This window comes from Zosterops lateralis (assembly GCF_965231275.1).
Source record: "Zosterops lateralis genome assembly, chromosome: 5".
NCBI lineage: Eukaryota > Metazoa > Chordata > Aves > Passeriformes > Zosteropidae > Zosterops > Zosterops lateralis.
The window spans coordinates 72,030,195-72,056,055 of NC_139766.1; the positions used below are offsets into that span (position 1 = coordinate 72,030,195).

Below are 25,861 nucleotides of genomic sequence, written 5' to 3' on the forward strand. Positions count from 1 at the left end.
AATTGTTTCCTTCCAGGCGCTTTGGGAAGGGAGCCTAGAAGATTATCTCAGCATTTGGAACAATATAAACAGATGCCAAGCACTTCAAGCACATAGAAAAGGAAAATGTCTTGCTTGGCCTCCCTGAGCGGGGGTGGGGGGGAAGGGGGGGGGGCACAGCAAGGAACATTAAATAAGTCTCTACCCTACAGACTAGGAAAAAGCAGCAAAGTAATGCAGATGTTTGCCTGCGTATATACAGGTGAGTTTCATATTACCAAAATCTGTGCTGTGCACACGTGGTCCAAAGATTAAAGAGATTGTCCAGTTCTGTTGGCAGCATATTAAAGTATTAAGACTACGGGCTCACTATGATGTGTTTTTATCATCAAGCTGAACACAGATTTCAAGTGATTCAAAGGGGAACGTTGTTTAATACAGATACTTTTTGCATCAGGCTTTTGGATACAGTTTTGTGTGTGGGAATGCCTTGGGACAGGCTACCTCTGCCCTATCTATCTGGGGTCACCCCCACCCTCCAGCTCATGCTCAGATAAGATCTCCCCTTCCCTGTCCCTGTGCAGCACTCAGGCCATCTGCCACATTAAAACAGATGCTTCCAGTTGCTGGAAGAGCTTTCTGGGTTTCCTTTGGCACGCAAGAGCTAAATCTGATCTTCAAGTGTCGGTCTGGGAGGTCTTGCTATGGATGTCTCTCTGGCTCTACCCTTTCCCTCTGGGCTGTGGTCCCATTCCTCGGAGACGGTGATTCTGATGAGGCAGCAGACACAGGGCCCTATTCTGTCACTGTTCCATTGCCTCAGTTTGAACCCTGCTCAGCTCCAGAATCCTCTTTCTTCCATCTCTGGAAGTGTCCAAGGCCAGGTTGGATGGGACTTGGAGCAAACTGGTGTAGTGGAAGGTGTCCCTGCCTATGGCAGGGGCTGTAACAAAACAAGTAAACATGCAAAATAAAGCTTAAAACGTGCAAAATAAAGGCCTCACAGCTGGCCTCAGGGGTGTCTGGATTTTGAAATGGCAAATGTAGGGTTGTTTTTCATTGGCAAATCAGTTTGTTACAGAAATGGAGTATTTTGTGCCTAAATTTTCAGTTGTTTGGTCACCAAGATTGGATTTATCATAAGGAGGAATTAGAGACACTTGTTTAATTTGTGGGTCATTCGTTCAGATAGATTTGTTTACTCAGTCTGTTCATCTGAAACTTCATTTGGCTACTCTGGGACAGAAATGGGGGAACTAAACTTGGTCCAAAGTACAAAATTTGGCTCTCATTTCTCAAGAATTGCATCTGTAAGAGCTGCTTTTACAGCTTACAGTGAATGTGTGAATGATCTGGGCAGAGAAGACAACATGTAAGTGCTTTCTGTAAGCACAGGATATTCATCCCGAGCTGACGGAAGTGCAGAAAGCCCTGAAAAGAAAACATTTTTATCAGACACAAAAAGACACAACCATTGGCAAACGTAGTTGAAGTGCTTCAGTTTGAAATCCAAGTCTCAGTGCAAGGGCATCCTTGGGATTTACAGCCAACATATGAAATTTGGCACTTACTCTGTTATTAGTTAATTTTTATTTTGGAAAATGTCAAGTAGGAGTTGATAGGAACTTCTGTGAGTAGTCCTTCCTCCTTTGCTGTGTTACAGTAACACCCTAATGGTACTTGGAGCATGGGACCTCTATAGTGGCATCTGTGTAAGGCACCTAATGATACTTTGACACTTGTTATACAATGGACTTCACAGTCAAGTGATGTAAATTTTCTTGGTCTAAGCTCTTCAGTTAAACTGAATCACTTGGCATGAGATAGTTGTCAAGTTCAGCCAGTGTCTTTGGTAAAACAAATGGAAAAAATAGCATAGAATATGTTTGAAAACCACTCTGTTTGATATTATAAAATGAATATGATGGCCTTCTGTGGGGGTTATTTTTATATTTAAATGACTCACAAGGACAACAATTATCTGAGTCTGCACTGGCGTATGCTCTCAGAAATGATGGGACAAAAACACTTCTCTAAATGGTAGCTGCAGAGCTCCAAGCTCACTTCTGGAGACAAGAAACAGGGCTAATTAACATTAGGCCAGCAAAGAAGGGTAGTTCACTTGCCTATTGGAGTAAAACAGGATAGGACAAAGAGTAATGAGTTCAGACTGAAAGAGAGGAAAGAGTTTAGGTTAGATATATGGAAGAAGTTCTTTCCTGTGAGGGTGGGGAGGGCTGGCACAGGTTGCACAGAGAAGCTGGGGCTGCCCCTGCATCCCTGGAAGTATCCAAGGCAGGCTGGATGGGGCTTGGAGCAACATGGGATAGTGGAGATGTCCCTCCCCATGGCAAGGTTTTGGAATGAGGTGAGCTTCAAGGTCCCTTCCAAGCCAAGCTCATTTTGGGATTCAAAGACGCGCAGCAGGAGCTGTGCTGGCCTGTGGTGCCCAAACTGCGCAGTGCTGAAGGTAATATTTGTGTGCTCGTGTTCCCCAGGTCACCACACGATTTACATCGGGGTCCATGTGCCGAAGAGCTACAGGCGGAGGAGGCGTCACAGAAGAAGACCTGGACACAAAGAAAAGAAGGAAAAGGAGAAAATCTCAGAGAACTACTCAGACAAATCAGATGTAGAAAACACTGATGAGACAAGCAGCAGCATCCTTAAACCACTCAGTGAGTACTGGTTCCATTTGTCACTCATTACAATGGTCTGTTGTCTAGGGGTCTCCTCACAGAGGATGAAACTTGATCCACGAAAACAATCGTCTCACGTTGCTGGGTTGGAGTAGTCTTAGCCAGCTGCTGTGGCTTGGAAAAGGCACAGGCTGGAGCAGACATTTCATCCCTCTGTATCACCTGAGTTGGCTCCTTGAGCAAATGCCAGGCAGGAGCAGGCCAAATGTTTAAAAAAGCAATTCAACACTGTGTGTAAAGAGATAGCAAGCAAGGGCGAAGACTGAGTAGTGCCTAGGTAGATCTATTGCAGCTTCTGCCCTGGCTCTGAGATGTGCACACACTGGAATTCCAGCACCCTGTGGTTTTGGCCTCATGTGTTGCTAACTTGCAGTGCTTATCAGCATTTTCCCTTTGATGATTAACCGGTTCTAGATTTTGAAAACAAAAGGAAGAATCAAATGGAGCTTTGCTGTATGTTTGAGTATCTGTAGGGATTGAATATCTAAATATTGATTGACAGGCGAGGTCCATTTTGGATGCCCTGTGCCTCTATTCCCACCAGAATTGTTGAGCAGAGGACAGAGACCTTTAGCTAGTGCCATCATTGTGCAGAAACTGTGACAGGGTCACATTCCTCTTGTTGTAGTCTCTCTTGGCCACAAGCTTGTCCTGAAATCTGGGAGAAGGCTGCTGTGGTAGGAGCTAGGGGAAGATGGGGCTGAGTATAGCAGAGCAGCCCAGGATGTGAGACGGCTTGGATTGTTGAGGTTAATTCCAGATGGTGGAGCTTCATTTGTAAGTGGAAAAATGCTTCCTGTGTGAGAGATCCATATGACTGGATCTTGGATTGAAGAAATAAATTAATTTTTCATTTTGAACTTGTGTTGCTGGGTAGTTGCTGTAGATAGAGACAGTAACATGGGGCAGATGAGTCATGTCTGTAGCCTGGTTACCATCTTCAGAGAACAGCACCTGGAAAGGAAGGCAAGTCACAGATTCCATTTGCTCTTCCCAGCTCTTGTTTCTTGATTGTCCCAAAGAAGGTATTTTTGTCAGCTCTTAGAAACCAGGAGTTGGTTTTACACCAAAAGACCCAATAATTACCAAGACCAATAATTACCCATTTTCAAGAACTCAAATGTTTTAAACTTAATTTTTATGTTTACACCTCTGTTCTTCAGCATGCAAGTGACCAGACCTGTAGCAATTCCTTTTTCACTTCTGAATGTATCATATCGTAGGGGAATTGTTTCCATGGGCTAAGTGTGATTGGTTGAAAACCCATTTCTTCCATCAGGTTTTCATGTCCTGCCTTTCATTTTGCCCCTCATTGTGTCCGTGTCATTTGAGGAGGGGTTTGTGGTGTTTTTTCTCCTCTGCTGTTTCTATGCAGTTATATGTTCTTATCTGCACCTACACCTGCATGTAAAAATATGCAATCTTTCCATCTGCAGTTTTCCCATAGGCTTTTCCACCCTGACCTCTTCGCGCTGCAGATTTTTGTAGTGGAATCTCATAAATATTCCAGGTGTCCCATGCGGTAGCATTCATACCCCATCACTGGGCCCTTTTCTCTGTTGTTTGCCCTCTCAGGTATCCGGATACTTTTCCAGGTCCTCGCAGGGATCTGCTGTTTCCTGCTGGTGGCCAGGTCTTTTTACGAGCTGGCTCAGCTAGCTCGGAGCTCTGTAAAGGAGAGGGGTAGTTCAGATTACTGTCTTGAATTACAGGTTACCTCATATCCCTGGGTTTTTTCTCTTCTGAAACTCTTGTCTTCAGAGCAGACCTGAATTTTTTGTTTCCCACCCTTTCTTTTGCTTTCTAAGAAGCCTTTTTTTTCTCTCCACCAGCTGTGTCACACGAGTGTGTCCGAAGCCCATTTCTCCCCAGGCAGCATGTACCAGCTTAGGCTGGTGTCCAGTGCTGGCAATCCTGGCAAGAAGCCTCAGTTAGAACCCTGGAGTTTTAATCTTCATTCCATAATAGGCATTGATTGAGGGAGTAGGTGGCTCAGATTCAGTTTTAAAAGAATATTAACTTCTAATATTAACTAATGTTAATATAAACTAAGAGCTGGGAAATATCATGCAACAACTTGAATGGAGTTGGGAGAAAGCTGAAATGCACTATATTACATATATTTAAGGCAGTCAGTAGAGAGTGTGGAATATCAGAAGCTGAAATACGTGTGAGGGCTGTGTGGCTTAAAACAAGCAAAATCTGATCTAACATGAAGAAACCTCAAACATTGTGAGTTTTGGTCCAATATATCTCAATTTCAGAAATCCTAAATTAATGCAGCTCCTTCTCCTTGTTGATTTTTGCAGTTATCTCCTTGGCTAGTATTAGACACTGTCAGTTCAGCTTGGGTATTGAGCTGGTGGTTTGGTTTATCTTCTCATGCAAGGACAAGTATAGAGAGCTTGATTTGCAAAATCTTTAATCATGTAGTTGTTAAAATAATTCGTAGAAGTTCGAGGAACAACTTGATTGTCTTGTATATCAAGACCTTTATTTTTCCTGAGTAGAAACTTAAGCCAGTTGTGGTTTGGTACATCACTTGGATTTCTTGATCTGTCCCTAAGGACCACAAGCCTAAGCTTCAGTATCTTACCTGAAAACGATTTCTCAGCTTCTTGGATGAAAACTCTAAACTGCAATTAGACTTTGACCAAATCTGGGTTTGACTCACTGGGTCAAGCTGCTCACAACAACCAAACCTGTTGGAACATGTCCATTGATACCACCAAGAGAATAAACAGGTCCAGAAATGCAAACCTTTCCTAGAAAAGTTTTGTTCCAGTTCCAAATCAGTCTAGCTGTGCCTCTGTGTTTGGGAATTGGTGCAGTCTGGAAGCCTCAGTCCTTAGTATCTTTTAGTCTGTGTCCAGCTGAGCCAAACCAGCCCAACTCTGGTAGTTTATAGACAACCTTCAACTCTCCCATGTGAAGAGTTGGGCAAATGGAACGTGTACAGATACGTTTTATCCTAAGGAAATTATTGCTTGGGAACCATGCCTCCTTCACAAATCCAGACAGGGATATTCTGACAGACTGAGGAGGAGGCAGGAAGGCGATGTTCCCTCTGCAGAGCCCTTTCAGGACATTCCAGGCCTGCGGGGCTGTCTGCTCTCAAGGAACTTTGGCATTCACACCCTGGTTCTCAGGCAGGACTGCAGACGATGACAAATCCCTCGTCCAGGTGAAACATCCCAGCACCTCTCGTTTAAAAGCACCTCCTTTAACCAGCCTAGCCTTGGTTTCCATTTAGGGCCAGGAGGAAACGATTTTTAGACTCTGCCTCATCGGGTCAGCTGGTGCTTGTGTCAGCACAAAGAGGATGGTGTAGTTTGCTGCTACTTGCAAGGGATGAGACAAGGGAGGAGCAAGGAAGGCAGATGAAGTTTCTCTGAGTCCATTTCCCTCTTCCATCTTCTTTACTATAGGTGTGCAGAGATTTTCCCATGAGGAAATGCATCTGTACTTGATCTGGGAAGGGGTTTTTTCTCATTGTCTGGTTGCCCTCTAAGTCACTTTGGCTCACCTCCCTGGCCCAAACCCAGGTGCTGCAATACTTTACCAACTTTTTAAAACCACTTGTGGGTCTGACAAATTCTTACTGCCAAGGAATAGAATTCTCTTAGTGCTTGCAGCCCTGAAGAGAGAAAAACCTGATTTTTGTCAGATGTCAGAATGTTGCCATGTTGATAGATATAACTACAGAATCTAAATTTTGAAATACCTGAAAGCGGGGATAAGAGGACCCAGAAAGAGAGAGAGGGGAAGGATGATACACTGTATCAAATGCTTGTAAAGGTTTCTAGTTGGCTCCGAGAATTCCTCTTCCACCCACCAGCAGTAGTTCTTGAGGGCTTTAGTAAAAATCCTCTATTGAGCCTTCAGATGTGGATTTGGAGGAGGGCTTCTTATGTTTGCAGAGGAGTCATTTCTTTAAGATCTGTTTGAGGCTTGTGCTGCCATTCCACATGGACTGCATCTCTCCCAGTGAAGGTGAGGTTTTGGCTGGATGGATCAGATTTGCACTGGAGGCAGGTAGATTTCTGGTACTGCTTCCCAAGTTGGAGTGCCTGCTTTGCAGGAAGAGTTTATTGTGGAGAATGTCCCAGTTGATAGGTTACCCAAAGAAATGGTGGATACCTCATCCCTGGAAGTGTTCAAGGCCAGATTGAATAGGGCTTGGAGCAACCTCAGATCGTGGAAGGTGTCCCTGCCCATGGCAGGTGGATGGAATGAGCAGATCTTTAAGGTTCCTTCCAACCCAATTTCCAACCCCCTTATGTGATTCTGTGATTTCCAGTGAGAAGTGCCAGTCTGATTGGAAGGGTCCATTCATAAAAAGATCAAATTAATTCAGCAAGGATATTTAGACATCGGTTTAGGAATGCTCAAGCTTGGTGTCTGCCTTGAAAGTTCATTAAGGCAGATGCTATAAATAGCAGGAGAGAGCTTCAGGTTCAGCTACTTGGCAGAGCAGATGCCGCACAGTCAGGCCTATGCCAAGGGTTCTCTTTCTGTTTGTGTTATTGGATTTTTCAGCCATCCAGTTCTTTTCCTGACTTTTCAAGACATGGGGTAGGATTTTCCAAAAGCTTTTAGTCTCAGCTCACCACAGTGAGAGCACTGACATTTGCTGAGAAATACCAAACAGGATGGCCAAAGCTTAATTGTTTTTGTGTTGGCATTTTACATAGGGAAAGTGGTCAGGGAGACTTCTCAAGAACTGCACGGCAGGCTTGTGGACTGGTCCCAGGTGCTGGGATCAGCTGAAACAGGCCTTCTTCTGCCCCTCCAGTACTGCAGAGGGTGTGCTTAGGTCTAGTGTAGTGCAAGTGCAGAGGTAAATTAAACACAGAACTAATTACTGTTTGGCTTGCAGATGTGCCCTCTGCATAGCTGGGGGCCTGTTGGAGTGACTGGCAGGTGCAGCTGGCTGTGTCCATGGGAAAGGGCATGGGAAGGTGCTTGGGGCAGGCAGGCTGTGGGCAGGGCACAGGTGGGGAGGTCGGCCCTGCCTGCTGGCACAGCCCTGGGTCAGTTCCTATGCCGAGGAGGCTCAGCTTGCGTAACGCTGGGAGAGACGCCTGATGGCTGGGATTGGTGTTGGACTGCCTGCGGCCTACCCTGCTTCCACAGTGGGCAGGGGCTTGAGGACCACAGGCTCAGGGTGCTTTGAGTTGGAAGGGACCTCAAACCCCATCTCATCCCAGCCCTTGCCGTGGGCAGGGTCACCTTCCATTACCCAGGTTGCTCCAAGCCCTGTCCAACCTGGCCTTGAACCAATTCCAGGGGTTGGGTGTCGCAGTGTCTCTGTGCGCCCTGTGCCAGGCCCTCACCATCCTCACAAGGAAGAGTTTCTCCCTGGTATCTAATCTAGCCCTGCCCTGTGTCAATGTGAAGCCATGAGGATGCTGTTGGTGGCAGTTAGAAGGACTTCTTGAGGTGTGAGAGTGACAGAGAAGAGACTTGTGTTGGAGGGGGGTACTTCCAGCAGCAGCTAAACCCGGCTGCCTTCCCCCCTTACTTATGAAGGTCAGGATGGGATTTTTCTTGTTCCTGTGGCCTCACTGCAAAGCCCCTCACCTCCCACTGAGGCACTTGGGCAGGATGGAGGGATGTGATGGTATGATGTTGGGTCTGGATGTGACCTATTGCCCTAGGCAAAGGCCTTCCTTTTCTTCTGGGCAGGAGTACAGGCTTTCACTCGGACAGCTAATTAAAAAAATGCTCTTTTTGCAACAACCCTTGCTTGAGCTTGTGATTTTTTTTTTTCTTTTTAACTTTGACTTGTGCAAGTTCCGATCACATCAGGGCTTGTTACAAACACTTCTGTTTGTTTAAAACCCTTTGCAATTCCCTTACGCTGAATGTCCATCTTTAGGTAAATGCAGGTTTATACAGCATGGAACTCATACAGGATGGAGCTTTCATTCCTTGCTCATGACAGCTTTGAAAGGAGGTTAGGTTTGGATTTTTTTATTCTCTTGCAAAGTCCAGATTTCTGGTGGGCGTGATAAAAGGTAGAGCTAAACTTCCTCCCTCCTTAGGTGTGTCCTGAGGCTCCCAAACACAAAATCAGCAAGTAACCTGGTTGTTTAGACAAACACCAAGTGCCTCAGGTACAGGGGATTAATTCTTTTCCAGTCCAGAAAGGTCTGGGAGTTGAGATTTTTCCCTTCAGGGTAATTTCTGAAGTTGTTTTTCAAAGTGGAGTTGGGGGACAGAAGCAGTTGTCCCTGGATGAGTTATGTGCACTGCCTGATTAAATTTGGGCATGGCTTAGGTACCCGTAGGAAGCCCATGTGTGCCAACGTGCTCGGAGGTGGCACGTGGCATCTGCACTTCCCCCTGCCACTATCTGCCCTTTGGCAAGTCCTGGGATCTGGTATGGGAAGTCTTCGGAGGGTCAGCTATGTCAGGGGCCTCGTGCAAGTGAAAATGCATCTCACCCTTATTCAGCAGCATTCCCCACACTCTGTCTTCTCCATCCTTCCCCAGCTTCTGAAGTGCCACCAAATGTCCTTTGGAAGGGACTGTTCAGTCACATAAACCAACCCAGCCCTATCTTTGCCATTGTGCATGGTTCCTCAAAAGAAATCAGCTGTGTAGTCTGAAATTCTGTTCTCCGGCTTGACTTAGTCCTTGTGTATTGCGTTTCCAGTAGCACTTGTGTCACTCAGTGTTTGTCAGTCACCTCCAGCTGCAGCAGGGCTGGTGGGTGCCTCAGGTGTCTTGTAGGATCTAGAAAGAGTCTTGTATTCCTAGGATTTCAGTGTTCCTTGGACTGTGATGATGTCAGAGTGGTGCTGAGGAGCGAAAAGGAGTCTGTTGTCATGTGCCATGTGAAACTGTCGCAAGCGCCTGGGCATGGAATATTGTGGCTGTAGATGAGAGAATTTTCCACCTCTGCAGAGACCAGGATGAAATTGTCCAGGTTTTAATTCCTCAGAGATGTCTGTATGTGTCTGAAAGGAGCAGCCACAGGGGGAGGAAGGGGGAATGAAATCGAGAAATGATAAAATGATAATGGGCTTTTGGTGAGGATTATTCCTGGGGGTAGTGCATTTAAAGGCACAGTGCCAGCTCTTCAGGGAGTTTTTAAAATGTGCCTCCCCTCTTTCCATCATTAAAAAACAACCATGGCACTTGCTATGGCAGTAACACCAATATAACCAGCAGGGCTGTTGAGCAATTCCACGTAGGTTGTTGTCAACTTGAAGTGATCAAGATCCACAGCCCTGAAGTAAAAAAATGCATTTGACTAAGGAGTACAAACAGTTCTTGCTGCCCTTTTGGCTCTTGCACCTGAATGCTGCCACCCTCCTGACACACCTCTAAGTTTTCTCTACAGTTTGAGGAATTGATAGAAATAGTTTCTGGGTGAGTCAAAGTTTAGATTCTTCTATAGCTGTAATATCTCCCTGGGAGAGGAGTTAAATTCCTAACCCCCAGCTGGTTAATATTAAATTAATCATGGCAAAGTTTGAGGTAAAATAGCAAGAATTTTTGACAAATTGGGTCTGGGCAAAACAGAGAAAATGTCCTGCAAAGCAAGTTCAGTCTCACAATCTTCTCATTTTGGGGTAGGTATAATGGACACAGTTTTTTCATTTACTGATCACTTCTGCTTCAACTGCATGTTTTCTTAGATCTATGACTAAGCCTTCCTTAATTGAGAGTGGTCTTTGCTGCTTTTTTCCTGACCAGGCAGTTCTCTTAGAAATCTCCCTTGGCCCAAGAGGACACAATTACTCATATAGATAAAAAAGAAAATAATTCAACATAACCTTCGCATGGTATTTAAAGCCACAGGGTTTGTAACTGTCTACTTGGTGGATCGAAAGTGGTTCTTCAGCTTCAGCTTGGAACTTCCTCTGTGTTTCAGTACCAGCAGAGATGCCTTTGGGAAGATTTTATGGGGTCTTTATTCCCACTTTGACAGGGTAGGCTGTTTATGTTTTACACAGAGCAAAAAAGAGGCTGTTTCCTTCCCTCATGTGGGGAAGACCTGCTTTAACTGGAGCTTGCTGTGTTAATCTTGTGTCTTGAACTGATAATAGCATGTGCCACTCTAATTACCTAAGCCACCTTAATGCTTTGCCTAATTCTGTTCCCTGTGTTCACGTGAAACTGCTAAGGGACAGAAAAGTCCAAGGAATTTACCATGTGGGGAAAAAAAATCTCATTTAGAAGTATTTTGATTTGAAGCCAGAGCTGTTTCTCCAGCTGAGAAGGGCTGAGCTGGGGACGTGATGGTTGGCACTGCAGAACTGCCCTTTTTGGATTAAACTTCATGCAAATCTGTTGGACAGTATGGGAACAAGCCATCCGAAAGCTGTGCATTTCTCTGAACCCTTGTAAACAAGGGTTTATCTTTTACTGTCAGTATAACCAACACCTGGATTTTCTTCTCTGAACCCTTCTTTGTGTTTTCAGTTGCCTCTTGTGAACCTCACTGAACTTTTCCTGTTGGGACCATTTCAGATGTTGATCCTTGGTCTAGCTGTTTTTGAAGCTGATATCCTTATTTTACTATTATTCTTTACCAGTAAATTGCCCGTCTGCAGAGCTGGGGTAGGTTTGCCAGTCACTTCTTGCTTCTGCCATTGGAAAGGGGCACTTGGCCACATTGGGAGGGGCAGGAGAGGCCTTAGAAGGTCAGGATAGGTAACAAAGGGGCTCTCAGTGCTTCCTGTGGCTTAGAACTGCGTCTCCTCTCATCCCAGGAGGAGCAGAGAATTATGTCCATGACCTACTAACCTCCAGTTGGGATTGTGGGTTTGGGAAATGAGTGCACAGATGGCAGTGCTGGGATGGCAGCAGATGCTGCTGATCTAATGAGTGGAATCGACTGGCGTTTCAGCAGAGTGGTGGAGAGCAGTGAAGAAATGTCTGTGGAACTGCAGGGCTGCTCCCTTCTCCCTGTGCGAGTACTTTCTGAGCCCTTTCCCTTTTCACTTGGCACCCTCAACTCATCTTCTCCTCCAGATCGAGCTGGCACAATGATAATGTGGACAATTTTGATTACACAGGGAAGCTGTTACGGAATTAGATGATTAAGAAACATTTGGAGGGGGAACCAGAAATCTTGAGGCCAAAAACCTGCTGTACTCTAGTGCCAGCAGGCTGGAATGACCAAATGGGAGTGTTAAAAAAGAAGGAAAATCAATCAGTTCCATGTAGAATACCAAGCTGATAGCAAAGGACTCTCTCTTCACCCCTATGGACTTTGTGTAAGCATGAGCCCTGAAATAAACACATTTGTCATGGTTCAGGAACACCAAGCCTCAGTGTGCCCTTGCCAAGGCTCTTGAGGCAAAGCTTGTGTTCAGGCTGTCTCTTCTGCAGCTGTGGGTCGAGTCCAGGGACCCACTCTGGTGTTTCTCTTTCTGATGGAGTGATTTTGGTGATCTTGCTTTGAAGTTTGGAACAGATGCTGTGTTGTGAATGTGTTCACACCTTGAAGAAACAGCAACTTACTGAGAAGCAAGAGGTGCCTTTCTTTTATCTCTTCTGACTTTTGTCTCTTTGACTTCCTGATAAGCCAAAATTGGCTCTTTTAGCTGTGATGTGAAGGACTGGCAGCCAAAGGTCACTATGAAAGGAAATGGAAATTGAGATTTCCATGTCAAAAATCTGAAGAGTAAACAAGATAGGGAAGAGAAGGCCTCAGTTCTAGTACTTGATCCTTGAAAATTATTTCCTTTCCACTTCGTTAGTGTCAGCCATTTCCCAGAAAAATGGTGTATTTGTAAAAATAAATCTGTATATCTGAAACAAAATCCTTGAGATCTGTGGGCTGTTCTGCTCAGCTTTGAATCCTGATCTGACATCTCTTCAAGCAGGGGAGAGTCTTTGCTTGGATTTTTTTTTGCTGATTTCTTACCCACTGAGTGAACTTTAAAATAATGGTATTAAGTACATCAGAATTATGTATAGGAAGAACTTGGTCATCTGCAAGCCAAAGAGGAAAGCAGATGTTAACTGAAGTGTAGGTGGTTCTGCACAGATGTGTTTGTACTTGCATGGCTGAATTTATGTCTCAAAAAAGGCAGAGCCCTTGTGGCGCCTTTTCCTTATGGTTTGGATACCCCTGGAAGGGCATTGTAGGCCTCAGCAGTTATATGGTAATAAAAGTATGCATAAATCAGCAGAGCCTTTCCTGCTCTTTATAAGGAAGCCTTGGAATGGACTAGTCCCAGCCTGAATGTGGTATTGGGATGTGTTCAAGTCTTGCTTCCAACTGGAGACCTGGATATTTAAATATAGCAGTGGGAACCGAGTTCATCCGATGGAGCAGGAGTGTTTGGTTGAGCTCTGAGCTGTGGGTGTATAATACTCTGTGAATTGCATGACTGGGCAGGAAAGGAGAGGTGTTATGAGCATCCTGACCTGTGGAGACCTCTAGCAGTCACCCTCTGTTCCTGCTCCAAGGGCACTTCCATAACACTGGGATTGACTAGGCTTGGCCTTCAGGCTCTCATTAACAGCCGAGCTCCTCCATGTCGAAGCAATGCAGGAGTTCAAATCCATGCTTTGCTTCCTTGGAACCAACCAACTTTCCTGATTTCAAGCAGTGCTGAGTGGAAGGGAGCTGGGAGGTTGAAAAAGGCAGAAAGCGTAGGTGTCAAATCCCATTTGCACAGCACAGGGAAGAGCTTGCTGACTGCCCCCTGAGCTGACTGGACATTCCTCCTTGGAAACCCATCCACAGGAGTCTGCTCTAAGTGCCTGGCCCCATGGGAGCTGGAAAGTGTGGTTTGACAGGGGGATGGATGACACTGATGATGGATCAGCTCTATGTGCATGATACAGGGAAATAAGGACAGCAGCTGCCAGTGCTGTGGCCACAACTCTGTCCTTGGCTGGGGAGCACTGGTGGCATTGTGGCACTGGGGTAGTGCTAGTGGCGTCTTTCAGACAGATAAATAGCTCCTAGGATGTGAGTCATCAGTCAGGAGAAAAGGACACGACTGAAGAGCACCACTCATAGGGAAGAACAGCAGAAAGAGATGGCTGAAGGCAGTGAAACTTGGTGTGTCTGGTGCAGAGAGGGCAGAGAAGTTATTCTGAATTCACAACATTTAGATAACCACAAGATTTAGATATCAAGGCACTTAGCGAGTGTCCTGCACCAAATCTGGGCAGAGATGGGTGTTGCTCAGACTGGGAGAAGATAAAGGAAGGTACTCCATGGGCAGTGGTCCAGATGAGTGAGTCTCTGCAAGAGAGATGAGGCCCTGTGTATTCCCTGTCTGAGAGCTCCAGATGGGCCGTTCTGAAACACCTTGTGGGGACATTGCACCTTCATTCACATTCTGTGGGCTGGATGTGGTGTGCAGGTACTGTCCCAGTAGGAGGGTGGTGTTTGTGTCCAGTGGGAGCAGCTGCATTTGCCTGTGGTGCCTGTGGAGCAGGCTGTGTGAAAACAAACTGGGGACATGGCAAGTCATGGATCCACAAAGTTTTGGGAGTTATTTGGGGGCAGTTTGGTGGGTGGGGTAGATCAGTAGGGTCCTGATGAGGAAATGTGCTTACAGTAGTCACCTGAAACTGCTTGGTTTCAAGTCCATGAAAGCAATGGAAGCTTTGAGGCTAGGAAGGAGATTCCATGGATGTGGGAGAATTTCTGTGTGTGATGTTTGGCCCTTGGGCCTCACAAAGCTTTCTGAGCCATCTTGTAAACCTGTCAGGCTCCAGACACTGAAGAGGAGGCTGCTCCTTGCTCCCAGCAGAGTACTGACTTGGCTGTTCAGCTAGGCACAGACTCTTCCTTGCACTTTTTTCTAGAGAACATGCCTGACCCCGTTTCGTTGGACTTGATCTTATTTGGGTTTCCCTTTATCTGTGTGGGACTTGTTCTGCCTACTTCGTATATTGTGGTTTTCTTGTCGCAGCCTGTTCCAAGGTGAGTTTCCAAGGATGGGAAAGTTCAGAAGGATGAGTCTATAGCAAAAAAGAAGTTCACTCCAGTGATTTCATTCCAGCATGGATTTCATTGTGGGAATGGGAGCTCGCTTGCAGAATAAACTGCTCACCATCAAACTGTATAAATGTATTCAGTGGCAACAATTGCTCCTTTGGCAAAGCCTAGCTAAAGCTCTCTGGGGGGATTAGCCTAGGCTTAGCATTAAAGCTGGGCTTTAAACATACTCTGCATTCCTAGTGACAGGAAAGTAGTGCCATCCAGAACAGTTGTTTCATGTCTGCTGCAAGAAATGGGGATTATCTGAGGATGGACAGGTTTAGATAAGTGACTGTCACACTATTTGCTGCTTGGAAGCAAAAGAAGCAGCACAGAACATGCTGATTACAGTTATTCACGTGGGCTGTTTTAGAGTTAAATTTTCTCTGTTGTGCAGTTCAGATATCGAACTTGTGCTCTAAATTCCTAATTTAGGCTTTTCCTGGAGTCATTTAGATTTTCCTTTGGCCTGGCCCAAGGGTTTTGCAGCGTGTTGCAGCTCCCAGTGATGCATGTAATGTGTGGATATGAGAAGGGGGAACCGGAAACTGATGAAGGTCTAGGGATACTCAGCATGCCTTGGGATCTGCCCAGTAGAATGGTGCTGAGGGCTTTGTACTGAGCTCAGTCTGGTTTTTATTCCAGGCTTTTATTCACTGGTAACAAAGGAATGTTTCCAGATCTTTTGCCTTGTCTGCTTAAAATATAAATGCGTGTACATGCAAAACAGGCAATATTCTGTAATTAATTGTCCGCCTTTGGAATGAGATTGCTCATTGTCTTGTGGGTTCCTTTAGGGTTTTGGCAGTAAATAAGAAGCTTCCAGCTGCAAACAAAACCACATTTGGGGTTAAGTGTGAGCAATTTTTGATTGTTGGATGTTCCAGCATCACCTTGTCCAAGGGTTTGGTCCTGCTTTGGGCATCAGGATGGCAGGACATCTCGGTGGGACAGGGACAGGCTGCCAGGACACCTTGTGCCAGCACCTATAGGAACAGCATGGGCAGAATGAGAGCTGTGACCTAGGACAGCACCAGGAACAAATTTAACCCAAAGCATATATTTAGCCTGGCTGCTTGCAAGAAGATTTAAAGCCATATTTAAAGCTGAGCATCTGCTGAAGTGCCGGGTGGATTGCTGATATAAATAGTTACCCGCACTGGAGCTGCTCTGGCTATGTGGGGAAACCTGGGAGTGGGCAAGATTTCAAGGAGTGCTTTCAGCTGTTTTGCTGTGCTGGGGTGACTATTCCTGGTCTCTGTTCTCTTTGTCACAAGTGGGAGAATCAGAGCACAGGGGACTAGACTTGTACTGGTAGTTCCCTGCCCACTGTCCGGGCTGACCTGGGAGTTGTGTGGCTTTCCCAAAGTGTGGCTCTGCTTGGAGCTGTCCTTCTCACTGAGCTTTGTTGTAAACTGATCCCAGGAGGATGAGTCTTCTTGGGAAAGCTGCCAGCATGCTCTGTATGGCTTGTCCTGCTGTCCCTTCAGAAGCGGAGTAACGTAAAAGAGTTTTCTTCCCCCAGCAGTACTTAGGACGAACATTGTCATTTTCCCAATTATTTGTACTTGTCTTAATGCCAGCTCAGCTGTCACTAAATGAATTGCTAGGTGTTTTCATAGTTTCTCCCACCTGTTTTGGAAATGGGCTCTTAAAAAAGGGGTCATTCCTTTGGGTTGGGATCTTTCTTGAGTCAGGGAGATGAGCAGCTCCCTTTGGAGTTCCTTGGAAGCAGTGATTCAGTTGCAGACCTTCTCCTTGAGTCGCAACTGAGACAGACTTTTCCCACCTGTTGTGAGAGGTCAGGCACTGACACGTGTCCCATGTGGAAAATGTCTGTCAAGAGCTGCTGATGGTGGTCAAAGCAACCTGCTCACCCTTTTTTCTGGAGCTGCCTTGGACAACTGTGTCTGTTGTGTTCCAGGAAATATTTTCTTTGTATTCAGATTTTATTTCCAGTCTCAAAATACCATTTTTTTCCGAGTGAGAATGGTAACACATGTGGATTTTTGTCCAAAATCTGTGGAATACAGTGTTTTTTTGTGCTTATGGTGCTTCTTAATTATAGGAGAGTTCAATATTAAGAAGTTGAAAAAATGACAGCAGCTGTGTAAGGTGCTGAAGGTGGATGTGGGTCTTCTTGTGGATGAAGGTTTTCTTCCCCAGCTTCTGCCTAATGTCCTTCCTCAATCCTTAGAGCAAAATAGGTTTTAGCAAACCTTATCCTTGCAAATTCTTTGTGGAGAAGCAGGTCCTGCAGATGACTTGCATCCTGTTACAGCTCACAGCTGGTACCAGCCGTGGAAAGTGTTGGCTTTTCAGGACATCCCGTATTTCACAGCAGTTGAAGCTGGGGCCTTGTAACTGAGACTTGGCATCATTTAGGAGGCTGGGGATGTTGTCTTTCCTTTGCTTTTCCAAAGTGGATATAATACCTATGAACAATAAAAAGGGCTTTTCTTTGCCCTTCTGCACAGGAGGAGATAGATTGTTTGCAGTCAGAAATTGTCTGGTGCATCCTTTCCTCAGATTTCCCAAACCTGCCATTCTGTGCTAAAAGCAGATCTTTCTTTAGGCAATTAATTCTCTCTCTGTGGCAAAAAAACACTTTGGAAAACCATAGATCACCTTCAAGTTCAACTGAATGTTATTTTAGGGTTGGGAAAATACTTAGTTTGCCTTTGTTACATCTCCAGCTAATCCAAGGCTGGTGACTTGACTCTTTTGGCTGCAGTGCTGTGACTAACCTCATGGTTTTGTAGTTCGTTAACATAATTATGTGCTTTTCTAAAAATGGAGAGGTACCAGGACATTTGCCTCATTCCTCCACAGTGGTTATTGCACACTTTCAATAAGTGTTCTGAAAACCCCTATTGATCAAAGTTCCCATGATTATAGCTATTTTTGCCAAGGAATTTGGGACAGATGTGAGCAGGGCAAAGAAATGGAAGGTGCGATGCTCTGGGGGAGAACCTGTTAATTCCTGTTGTCAAAAGGGAATATGGCTGTTTTGGAAGCCTTTGAAGATAGAGTGAAAAGGCAAAATAATATTAATATGAAGATGTCAGCAGCTACAGGGAAGGTTGCTGGCTGGGAGGGAAGAGTGGTTATGTGTTTATGGATCGCAGGAATGCAGTGTGGTACCTCCATTGATAAACGCTGACAGTGGCTCTTCATTTTCAGCCCTTGGGAATGATTGTGTTACAGTAACTTCAGGATTGTGAGGCTGAGACTGACTAGAAAAGCATTTGTATTTCTTTTCACTCATTTTCTTGAAATGAAGAAGTACAGTATTTACTCTGGGGTTACTTTGAATTTTCAAGACTAGGAAAGTTGATCTCCTTTTTGGCTGCAGCCTGCTGGTCTTCAGCACCTTTTGGAAATAAGGATTTGGATTTCCTCTGACATTTTGTCTGGAAAAGACATTTCAAGGGGAAAGTTTTGGAAGTGGCAACTATCTAAGCCTGTGACATCTGTGATCTGGCCTGTGCAGCCATCTCTGGAAATCTGCTGGAATTTTACATCTTTTTGGTCTCTGTGGGTCAGGCACATAGTATTTACTGAGAACAGTTTCTCTTGCTGCCTCTACTGGTCTGAGGTCTCTGGACGTGGTGATGACGCTGTGGGTTATTGGCAGGTGTTTGGACTCAGTGCTTGTGGGAAATGGAAAGGCAGGATTTTGCCAGGTCAGCTCTACACAGACATAGTGTGTGTTGGAGCCACTGCCACTGGTGACTTGTTCCTGGCAAGGTGGCTCATCGTGGCTTCAGGCTGACAGGGCAGGCTTGGATGGTATATCAGGAAAAACTTCTTCCCTCCCCAGCGAGGCCCTGGCACAGGTTGCCCAGAAGCTGTGGCTGCCCCATCCCTGGAGGAGTCCAAGGCCAGGTGGGACAGGGCTTGGACCAACCTGGGCTAGTAGAAGGTGTTCCTGCACATGGCAGGGGATTGGAATGAGATAAACTTTGAGGTCCTTTCCAACTCAAACCAGTTTGAGGTTCTGTAGGGGGACACTACTCCTCCTACAGCTTAAGACTCTAAGAGGAGAGACACTAGATACAAATTTTAAGAGTGCTTGAGCTGTTTTTAGGCATAGGGGACAGTGCTAGGTGGTATTTGGTGCTCTGTCAGATGCCCTTGTTCCAGAAGCAGTGGTATCTGTGAAGAACATCTTTCTGGTTCTGAAAAAGCCCTCACAGCCAAGGCAGCATGTGATGCAGAGCAGAAAGGAAAATGCTCTTTGCTTGGAAGCTAAGAAGCATAAGGTCAGTGCTGAACTTGTTGTAAAAACATCCTCCTCCAATTAAATCTGGTGTGACAGTTTTCTCAGGAATGTGGGTTTGGTGTCCTTCATTTGGGAAGAGCAGACAGATTTTGTACAGCAAGAAAAAGAGTAAATGTTTTGCAAGAAATATTTTGCTTACTATCAAGGTCATGTATTTTCTTTCAGTTATGCAAAGCATGTGCTTAAAATGGGAATCTCCACTGGAGGACGGCTTTCAATCTTGGAAAAGACATCCTTGAGATTTATTGCTCACAATTTCCTGTCTCTTTGGGGGATAAAAAACAATTGTGTTTTGAAGAAAAGCTGTTTTATCTAAATCAGTACATTGAACTGTTCTCATCTGCAATGTGATTTTGTAGGCAGAGGTTTGACTTCATCTCAAAATTTATCAGAAAAACTTGGGTTGTAGTTGAGGGATCAAATATATGAAAGAGCTGTTCTCTGCTCCATGGCTTCTTCAGTGCCATAAAGTTGAGAAACACCTGGAAAACCAATCCTTTTTTCAACATGTTCTTTTCTTTCATGCATTTAATGGTAGTATGTAGCAAACAGTCCTTGCCTGATTCTTCTGGGGTTACTTTTCCACATGTTGGAGTTTCTTGCTCTGAAATTGATGGAGCCCCCTTACAAGTTCATTTTCCTTGTTCGGAACTTCTTTGCTGTAGTGACTGACCAGAGTGTGATGGCTCCTGGAAAGGGGGTTCTCAGAGCATGTGTTCTTTTTGCTCGCAGCTACATCCTGACCAAAATCTACCTAGTGCTCTGTGGTGATGGATTGGGGAAGGAAGAGGTGGATCTCTCTGTTCAGCACCTTGGTTTAACTTAGGGCTTTAAAAGAATATTTTGGAGGCAGGAGAAGTTGGGGAATTTAATTTCCCTGAAAATCACCTGTGTATTTCTTAACACAGCATTTCTGGTTGGTGTTTTTGTTTTTGTTTTGTTTGTTTGTTTGTTTGTTTTTGTTTTCTAAGTTCAATGGGCTTTAGGCCAAGACTTTGAGAAGAAATACAAAAATCCCTTCTTGATGTGCATACACTAATAAATCAGTTACAATTCTGCAATCCAGAATGGCTGAGCTGGATCCTTGTTTGCCTTGGCTTGTGTATTACACATTCTTAGGGAATTTCTTTCCATACTGCAGCTTCGCTGCAGCTTTCAGTTCTTAAAAGATATTTTCCAGCCTAGGGGATTCTATGATTTCAGTGCTGCCTCGCACTTACAGACTGCTGCGTACATTCTTCACTGGGTCATGGTTCTTCTTTCCCTGGAGCCATGAACATGTGCACCTCACTGTGGAGAGTTTAGCTCAGTAGGTGAAGTAATGTATGAGGCACTTCATCAGCTCTTCATGTTTGCCTTAAAAAAAGGAGAGTACAAGAAATCATGTTTCATTTGAATCAGGAAGCGGGGAGCTTTAAATAATGGATTTAATCTGGTGATATCATTGTCATGATTTCCTTAAGTGGGCTTAATTTGCTGTTAGTATTTCTTTCACCCTGAATCTGCTGTTCCCGTTTGGTAGCCAAGTCACACTTTGTAATACCTGGTGTAATTTGACATTGTAATGTGCAGGTATCCAGCATCCTGAGTTTTGTGCATTGGATGGCCAGATGTTCATACTGGTATCCACCTAGAGAGGGAGAGGACTTCCTTTTAGATCATCTTTTTCAAATTCCATGTGGATGGAAATTGAAATTCCACTAGAAATATCCAAGGGGAAGGCTATCTTTTTTGATAATGGTGCAACTACTTGGTGTTTGGGTTTTCTCCCCAGCTGAAATCCCTTTAGGAATTAAGGGAGTATTATCTGAACTAATGAGATAGCTGACTTCCCTCTTCTCCTTAGAGCTCATCTCCCCACCCTTTCCCTTTAGCTAAAAATTCTGAAGTAGTAAACTACCTCTCCTGTTGTCACATTGTATTTAATTTCTTTAATGAGCTGAATAATTTAATAATGTAAACTGACAGTAATATTTTCTCAGCCCTATAGAAGATGCCACTGTGAAAAACTGGATTAGCCCATTTGTGTAGTCTGGGCTGATATTACTGGGTTTTTATTCTCATTTGGATTAAGCAATTTGATCTGCTCAAGTCTTTGGAATCAAATATGCACTTTGTGCTCTCTGTTCATAAAATCATCACAGAATGGCCTGGGCTGGAAGGGAGCTTAAAGCTCATCCAGTTCCATCCCCTGCCATGGGCAGGGATACTTTCCACTATACCAGGTAGCTCTGAGCTCTGTCCAACCTGGCCTTGGACAATTCCAGGGATGGAAACCTGTTTTCCTGCGAGAGACTTGGTTACTGTCTCTTGGGAAGCAGTGGGTACTGACATCCTGTGTGTGCTCCCGGGATGCTGCAGGTGCTCCCTGGGCAGTGCAGGGTGGGCACGTCATGCTGCAGACAGAGGAGGGACACGGACAGTGTTACGTGACCCAGGAGTAGCCCTGGCCACTGGCCCTGTCTGCAGGCAGAGGCTCTATTAATAGAGCTGAGAACGAGATGATTCCTGGTATTACGTGACTGTGACTCCAGAGATTACGGGGAAGGTGCTGTGGGGTGTGAGGAAATCACCTGTGTGGGACGTGTGTGTTTGCAAGGGAGCTGGGACTGCAAATACGATCATCTTGAAACTGAGAGATGCAGTATTGGGAAAACATGCAGGAATGTGATGGACAGAGTTTGGATTTGAGGCCCAAGTGGTTAAACTTCTTTCAGAGCAGTGCAAAGCTCTTCAAGACGCAGGAATGGAGGAAATGACTGCATAGGGAGGGCAGAAATTAAATGCTGGGTGTAATTCCAAGTAGGTACATCCATCCTTGCTCCTCCTTCAGTTTTTCTGTACGACCTAAATAATATTCTGATAAATGCAAGGCATCCGTCAAATTCATGGCATCCAAGGAACTGTGAAATCCTTTTCTGTGAGCAGTTGTAGGTATTACCTGTCTGAGCAATGTGCTGATCAGCATCATTATTCCAGCACCCTATCTTGAATGTAAAGCTACACCTGCTGTTCCTATAAATTTCCTTTGGAAAGGCCAGCGTAGCTTAGTGTGGAAAATGTCAAATTATTTTAGTCACATTTCACTGGGAATGCCTTGGTGAGTGCAGTTTTGACTTTCCTTAGAGCTGTCAAGTTTGTTCGGTGCCTTGTTACCTTATTGCTTTGTTTGACTACCGTGGGAATGAGCAGGTCCAGGCATAGGTAAATGGCTGGTGGGATAGTTCAGCACCTCTTTGACCATAATGATGTTTTCCTTGCTGTTGTTGCAGATATAATCTGTGGTTAATCCCCCAAGTCTGAACCTGTGACTCCCCAGAGGACCTGAAGCCTTTTGTTGGTTTTGATTTGCAGCCTTGTTATAGACAAATTAATGGCCTTGAGTGACAGCAGGGCAACCAGAGACGAGAAGAAAATGAGTAATTAACATATATTGGGTATTACTGATTGCTTTTATGATTATCTGGATTTTAAGGTATTAGCTGGAAAAATAGCTCCTAATCCCTTATTAAAGATAAAAGGCAGGTCATTAAAAGTAGGAGGTTGTTTTCAGTCCTGAGAAGCTCTGGAAATATGTCTTGGCTCCAGCAGCAAACTAACCTTGAAAGCCTGTAATTCCAAGTTACTCAGCTTAGTTGTTCTCCTCAGCAAGGGAATTTCTGAAGTTTCCCATGTGCTGGGAGGTGGAGGGGTTGCAAGACAAAGCGACCCTTGTCATAGGAGCTGCGTGCTTGGCACTGCGAAAGGGCCCTTTGAATATCCTCAGCATTAGCTGAGCCTGGCCCAGCTGCTGGGCTGGGAACTCTCAACAGCTCCACAGAGGGGTTATCCCTAACTTCAGCATTTTATCAGAGGCAGATCTTCTGCACGAGGCTCCCATTGCACCCCGACTCCTTTGTTCCTCCCTCTTGCTATTGTGGCCACCCAGCTGGTTGTGTAGCCATCTAACTCATTTCATGGAATTATGAAAAAGGTCACAGAATGGTTTGAGTTGGAAGAAACCTTCAAAGTCATCTTGTTCCAACCCCCTGCCGTGGACAGGGATACCTTCCCCTAGACTGCATTGCTCAGAGCTCCATCCAGCCTGGCCCTGAATGTTTCCAGGGATGAGGCATCCCCCACCTCTCTGTGCCAATGTTTTTCCACCCTCTTTGTAAAAAATTTCATGGCCATCTAACTGGTTTTGTGGCCATCTAACTGTTTTCAGGGCCATTTAGCTGGATTCATGGCTATCTAGCTGGTTCCAGGACCATCTAACCAGTTTCAAGGCCATCTTGCTGGTTTTGTGGCTGTACACTAAGCTGAATCAGCAAAACAGACTAGTCCAAGCCCAGAGTCCTGATCCCAACAGGCAAGAGGGAACAGGAGGCTGAAGTGCTGGGAGCAGGAAAATAATCAAAGTGGGGAAGGGTGACGTTTGACTGTTGCTATTCTTAAACCCATCTGGGGTGTGTGCAGGGTCAGAAGGAAAGCAGCAGCATCCCTTGCTGAGTTGTAATAATTAAGCATCTGCAGAAACTTGCCAGACACTAAGACTTTGTTAATAGTCAAGTATTCTTTTTTTAAATGAGTACATTCCTTATTTCTGGTAACGAAATTTGAGGACCAGTAAAACCACAATCTTTTCAAATGTATTTCTTGTATTTTAACAGTTCTGTGGTTCAACACATCATGTTTATATGCTCCGGCTATACTTTAAAAAAGCAATTTAAAATATAGTGGGGCCCATTAAAAAGAAATAAAGACAGCATTTAATGACTTTAAAGAGATCAGTGCTTGTAAAGAGATTTACATTGGAGGCAATGCTGTTCTGATGGAATACAGTTTGGAAAACACTGCTCATTTCTGCTTTGCTCTTTCCATCCTAAGTTGTTTAAAAGATTACCAGTAGTACCTGGCTGATTTATTCCCCTCTTTTTTTTTCTCCCCCAATTTTATTTTCCGAAGTCCTGGACAGTGTTTAAGACCACTTGGGTACTCAGTGCTTTTGATGCCGCTGCCGGTTTTTTGTGCTTGGGGAAGGATTTAAAAAGTAGGGTTTGACTCCCTGTTGTGTTGGTCACAGTCAATTACCTAAATGCAAAGGAAGCAGTTCAGCTTTGTTTTGCTTTTTTCCTGTTTGGTCTTGGTTGTGCTGGTGTAGCCCTTGCTGTTTCCAAAGAGTTTTTAAATATCTTCTGATACAGAGTTGGTGTTTTGTTATTCTCCTTTCTATTCTCATTCTCCAGGCCAAGATGCCAGGCAGATCATTAAATACAGCGTGGGATTTCCAGTCTCTCTTCGTTACTCAAAGTTGTTATGAAGCTGTGGCAAAGTGGTCATGTTTGTGCAGCAGATGAGGTAGCTGGAGTGGAGATCATCTGTCTGGGAAGCACTAATGGAATAGAATAACTGAGGTTGGAAGGTGCCATCAGCAGGTCCAAACCTCTGCTCAAAACAGGGCCAGCTTGGTAATTAAGTTAATAACTTTGCTTTCTAAGTTACGATATCATGTCTGGAGCACTCTGTCCTTAGATGGCAGTGCAGTGAAACAGGGCCCCAAGGAGGCACACTCTTACTTTTCCTACTTGTGGAATCATCCTGATACCTTTGGATACTCAGGACAGGGAATACTTGGGTCTCCTGGGGTTCCCTTTAAGTACAGACAGTACAACGTTATTCTTGCCAAGTGCAAGGAATTGCATCTTCTCTCTTTCCTTCGCTGTGGTTTCATCCTCCCCTCACATGCAATAGATTGATCCTCTTGTATCCTCATCTTCCCCCCATGTACAACAAAAGGGAGGACAATGTGACCCTGCAAAAGACACCCTATTGTGCCACTTTGGGGCTAGGCTGGGGCCTGACCATTAGGAAGGTCAGTGCTTCTGCAAAAATCCCCCCCAGCCATTCCCTTGGTCCAAGCCCTCCCCAAACTGACCTCCTACTTACGTTTTCTTCCCAACTGTCTAATCATTAACAAACTGCTTAATGCTCAACAAAAGACCAATTAACCCTAAAGCATTTAGTGAGCTACATGTAAATTAGTTGTAAAATGTTGCTGTAAACATTAAATGTTAGGCAATTACACAAATCAATAATTGCTAAAGTTGCATTTAGGCGCTTAAAAAAAAGAAAGAAAAAAATCTGCTTAAGTAGCATTTTGGACAACTCTGCTAATGGTTTTGTTTTTAACTGCAGACACCTTGGTCTGGGTAAGTCCCAGCAGGCTGGGGCAGCTTAGATTCCATGTGGTTTTAGTTGTGTAAGAAAAATAAATGCACAGTAACCTTCTGCATCTTTGGAAACTCCAAGGAACACATCCAAAGGGCACAGCCTGGAGTCTAGAAAGAAATGGTAGAAATATGGTAAACGGTATCCTGTTGGAAAGCAGTGCCAGGTAATTCTATGGATTGATTATTGTTTTTCTTCACATTCAGGCTGCATGAAACATTCCAGACCTGACTAAAACCTTAAATGTGGACAGGGTCTGGTGAGATGTGAGTGCAAAGGGCCTGGCCACTCGCTGCTGTTGGCTTCACTCCTATCTTGTCTTCTTTGTTCTGCAGACACCTGCCTCCTCCCATGTTAACCTTTGGAAAAGGCTAAGTGCCTTTATACCCACCTATGTGCTGAAGTTTCACACGAAGAGGCTGCTTGGATTTTCTGCACAATTTTTAATCCCCTTAATTGGCTGTCTCACTCCAGGGTGGTCAAAGTCACCCACTGCTTCTCAAGCTCCTGCTGCTAATGGTCTTAAATAATTCATTTTCCTTGTATGCCTGTACGTATCCTCCAGTTTTTAGTGGAATCTTTCATTTCTGGTAGTTTTCCTTTGACCTGGGCTCGTGTCAGACCCAGATGTTCCTAAATGGTGCAGTGAAATGTGGCTTTTCCTCCTTATTCTGTATATTTTGCTTTGCTGCTGCTTTAGAGCCCCTTCGTTGTTTTGGTAAA

The 25,861-nt window shown here is 44.8% G+C and overlaps 1 protein-coding gene across 3 annotated transcripts in view; it reads left to right on the forward strand.

Moving 5' to 3' along the window:
* Positions 1 to 25,861, forward strand: part of SLC4A4 (solute carrier family 4 member 4) — a 113,944-nt gene that overhangs the window by 29,401 nt on the left and 58,682 nt on the right. For all 3 annotated transcript variants that reach the window (XM_083861776.1, XM_083861777.1, XM_083861775.1), the window contains one exon: positions 2,478 to 2,657. In XM_083861776.1, the coding sequence (XP_083717902.1) occupies positions 2,478 to 2,657 (180 nt within the window). The remainder of the gene's footprint in view (positions 1 to 2,477; positions 2,658 to 25,861) is intronic.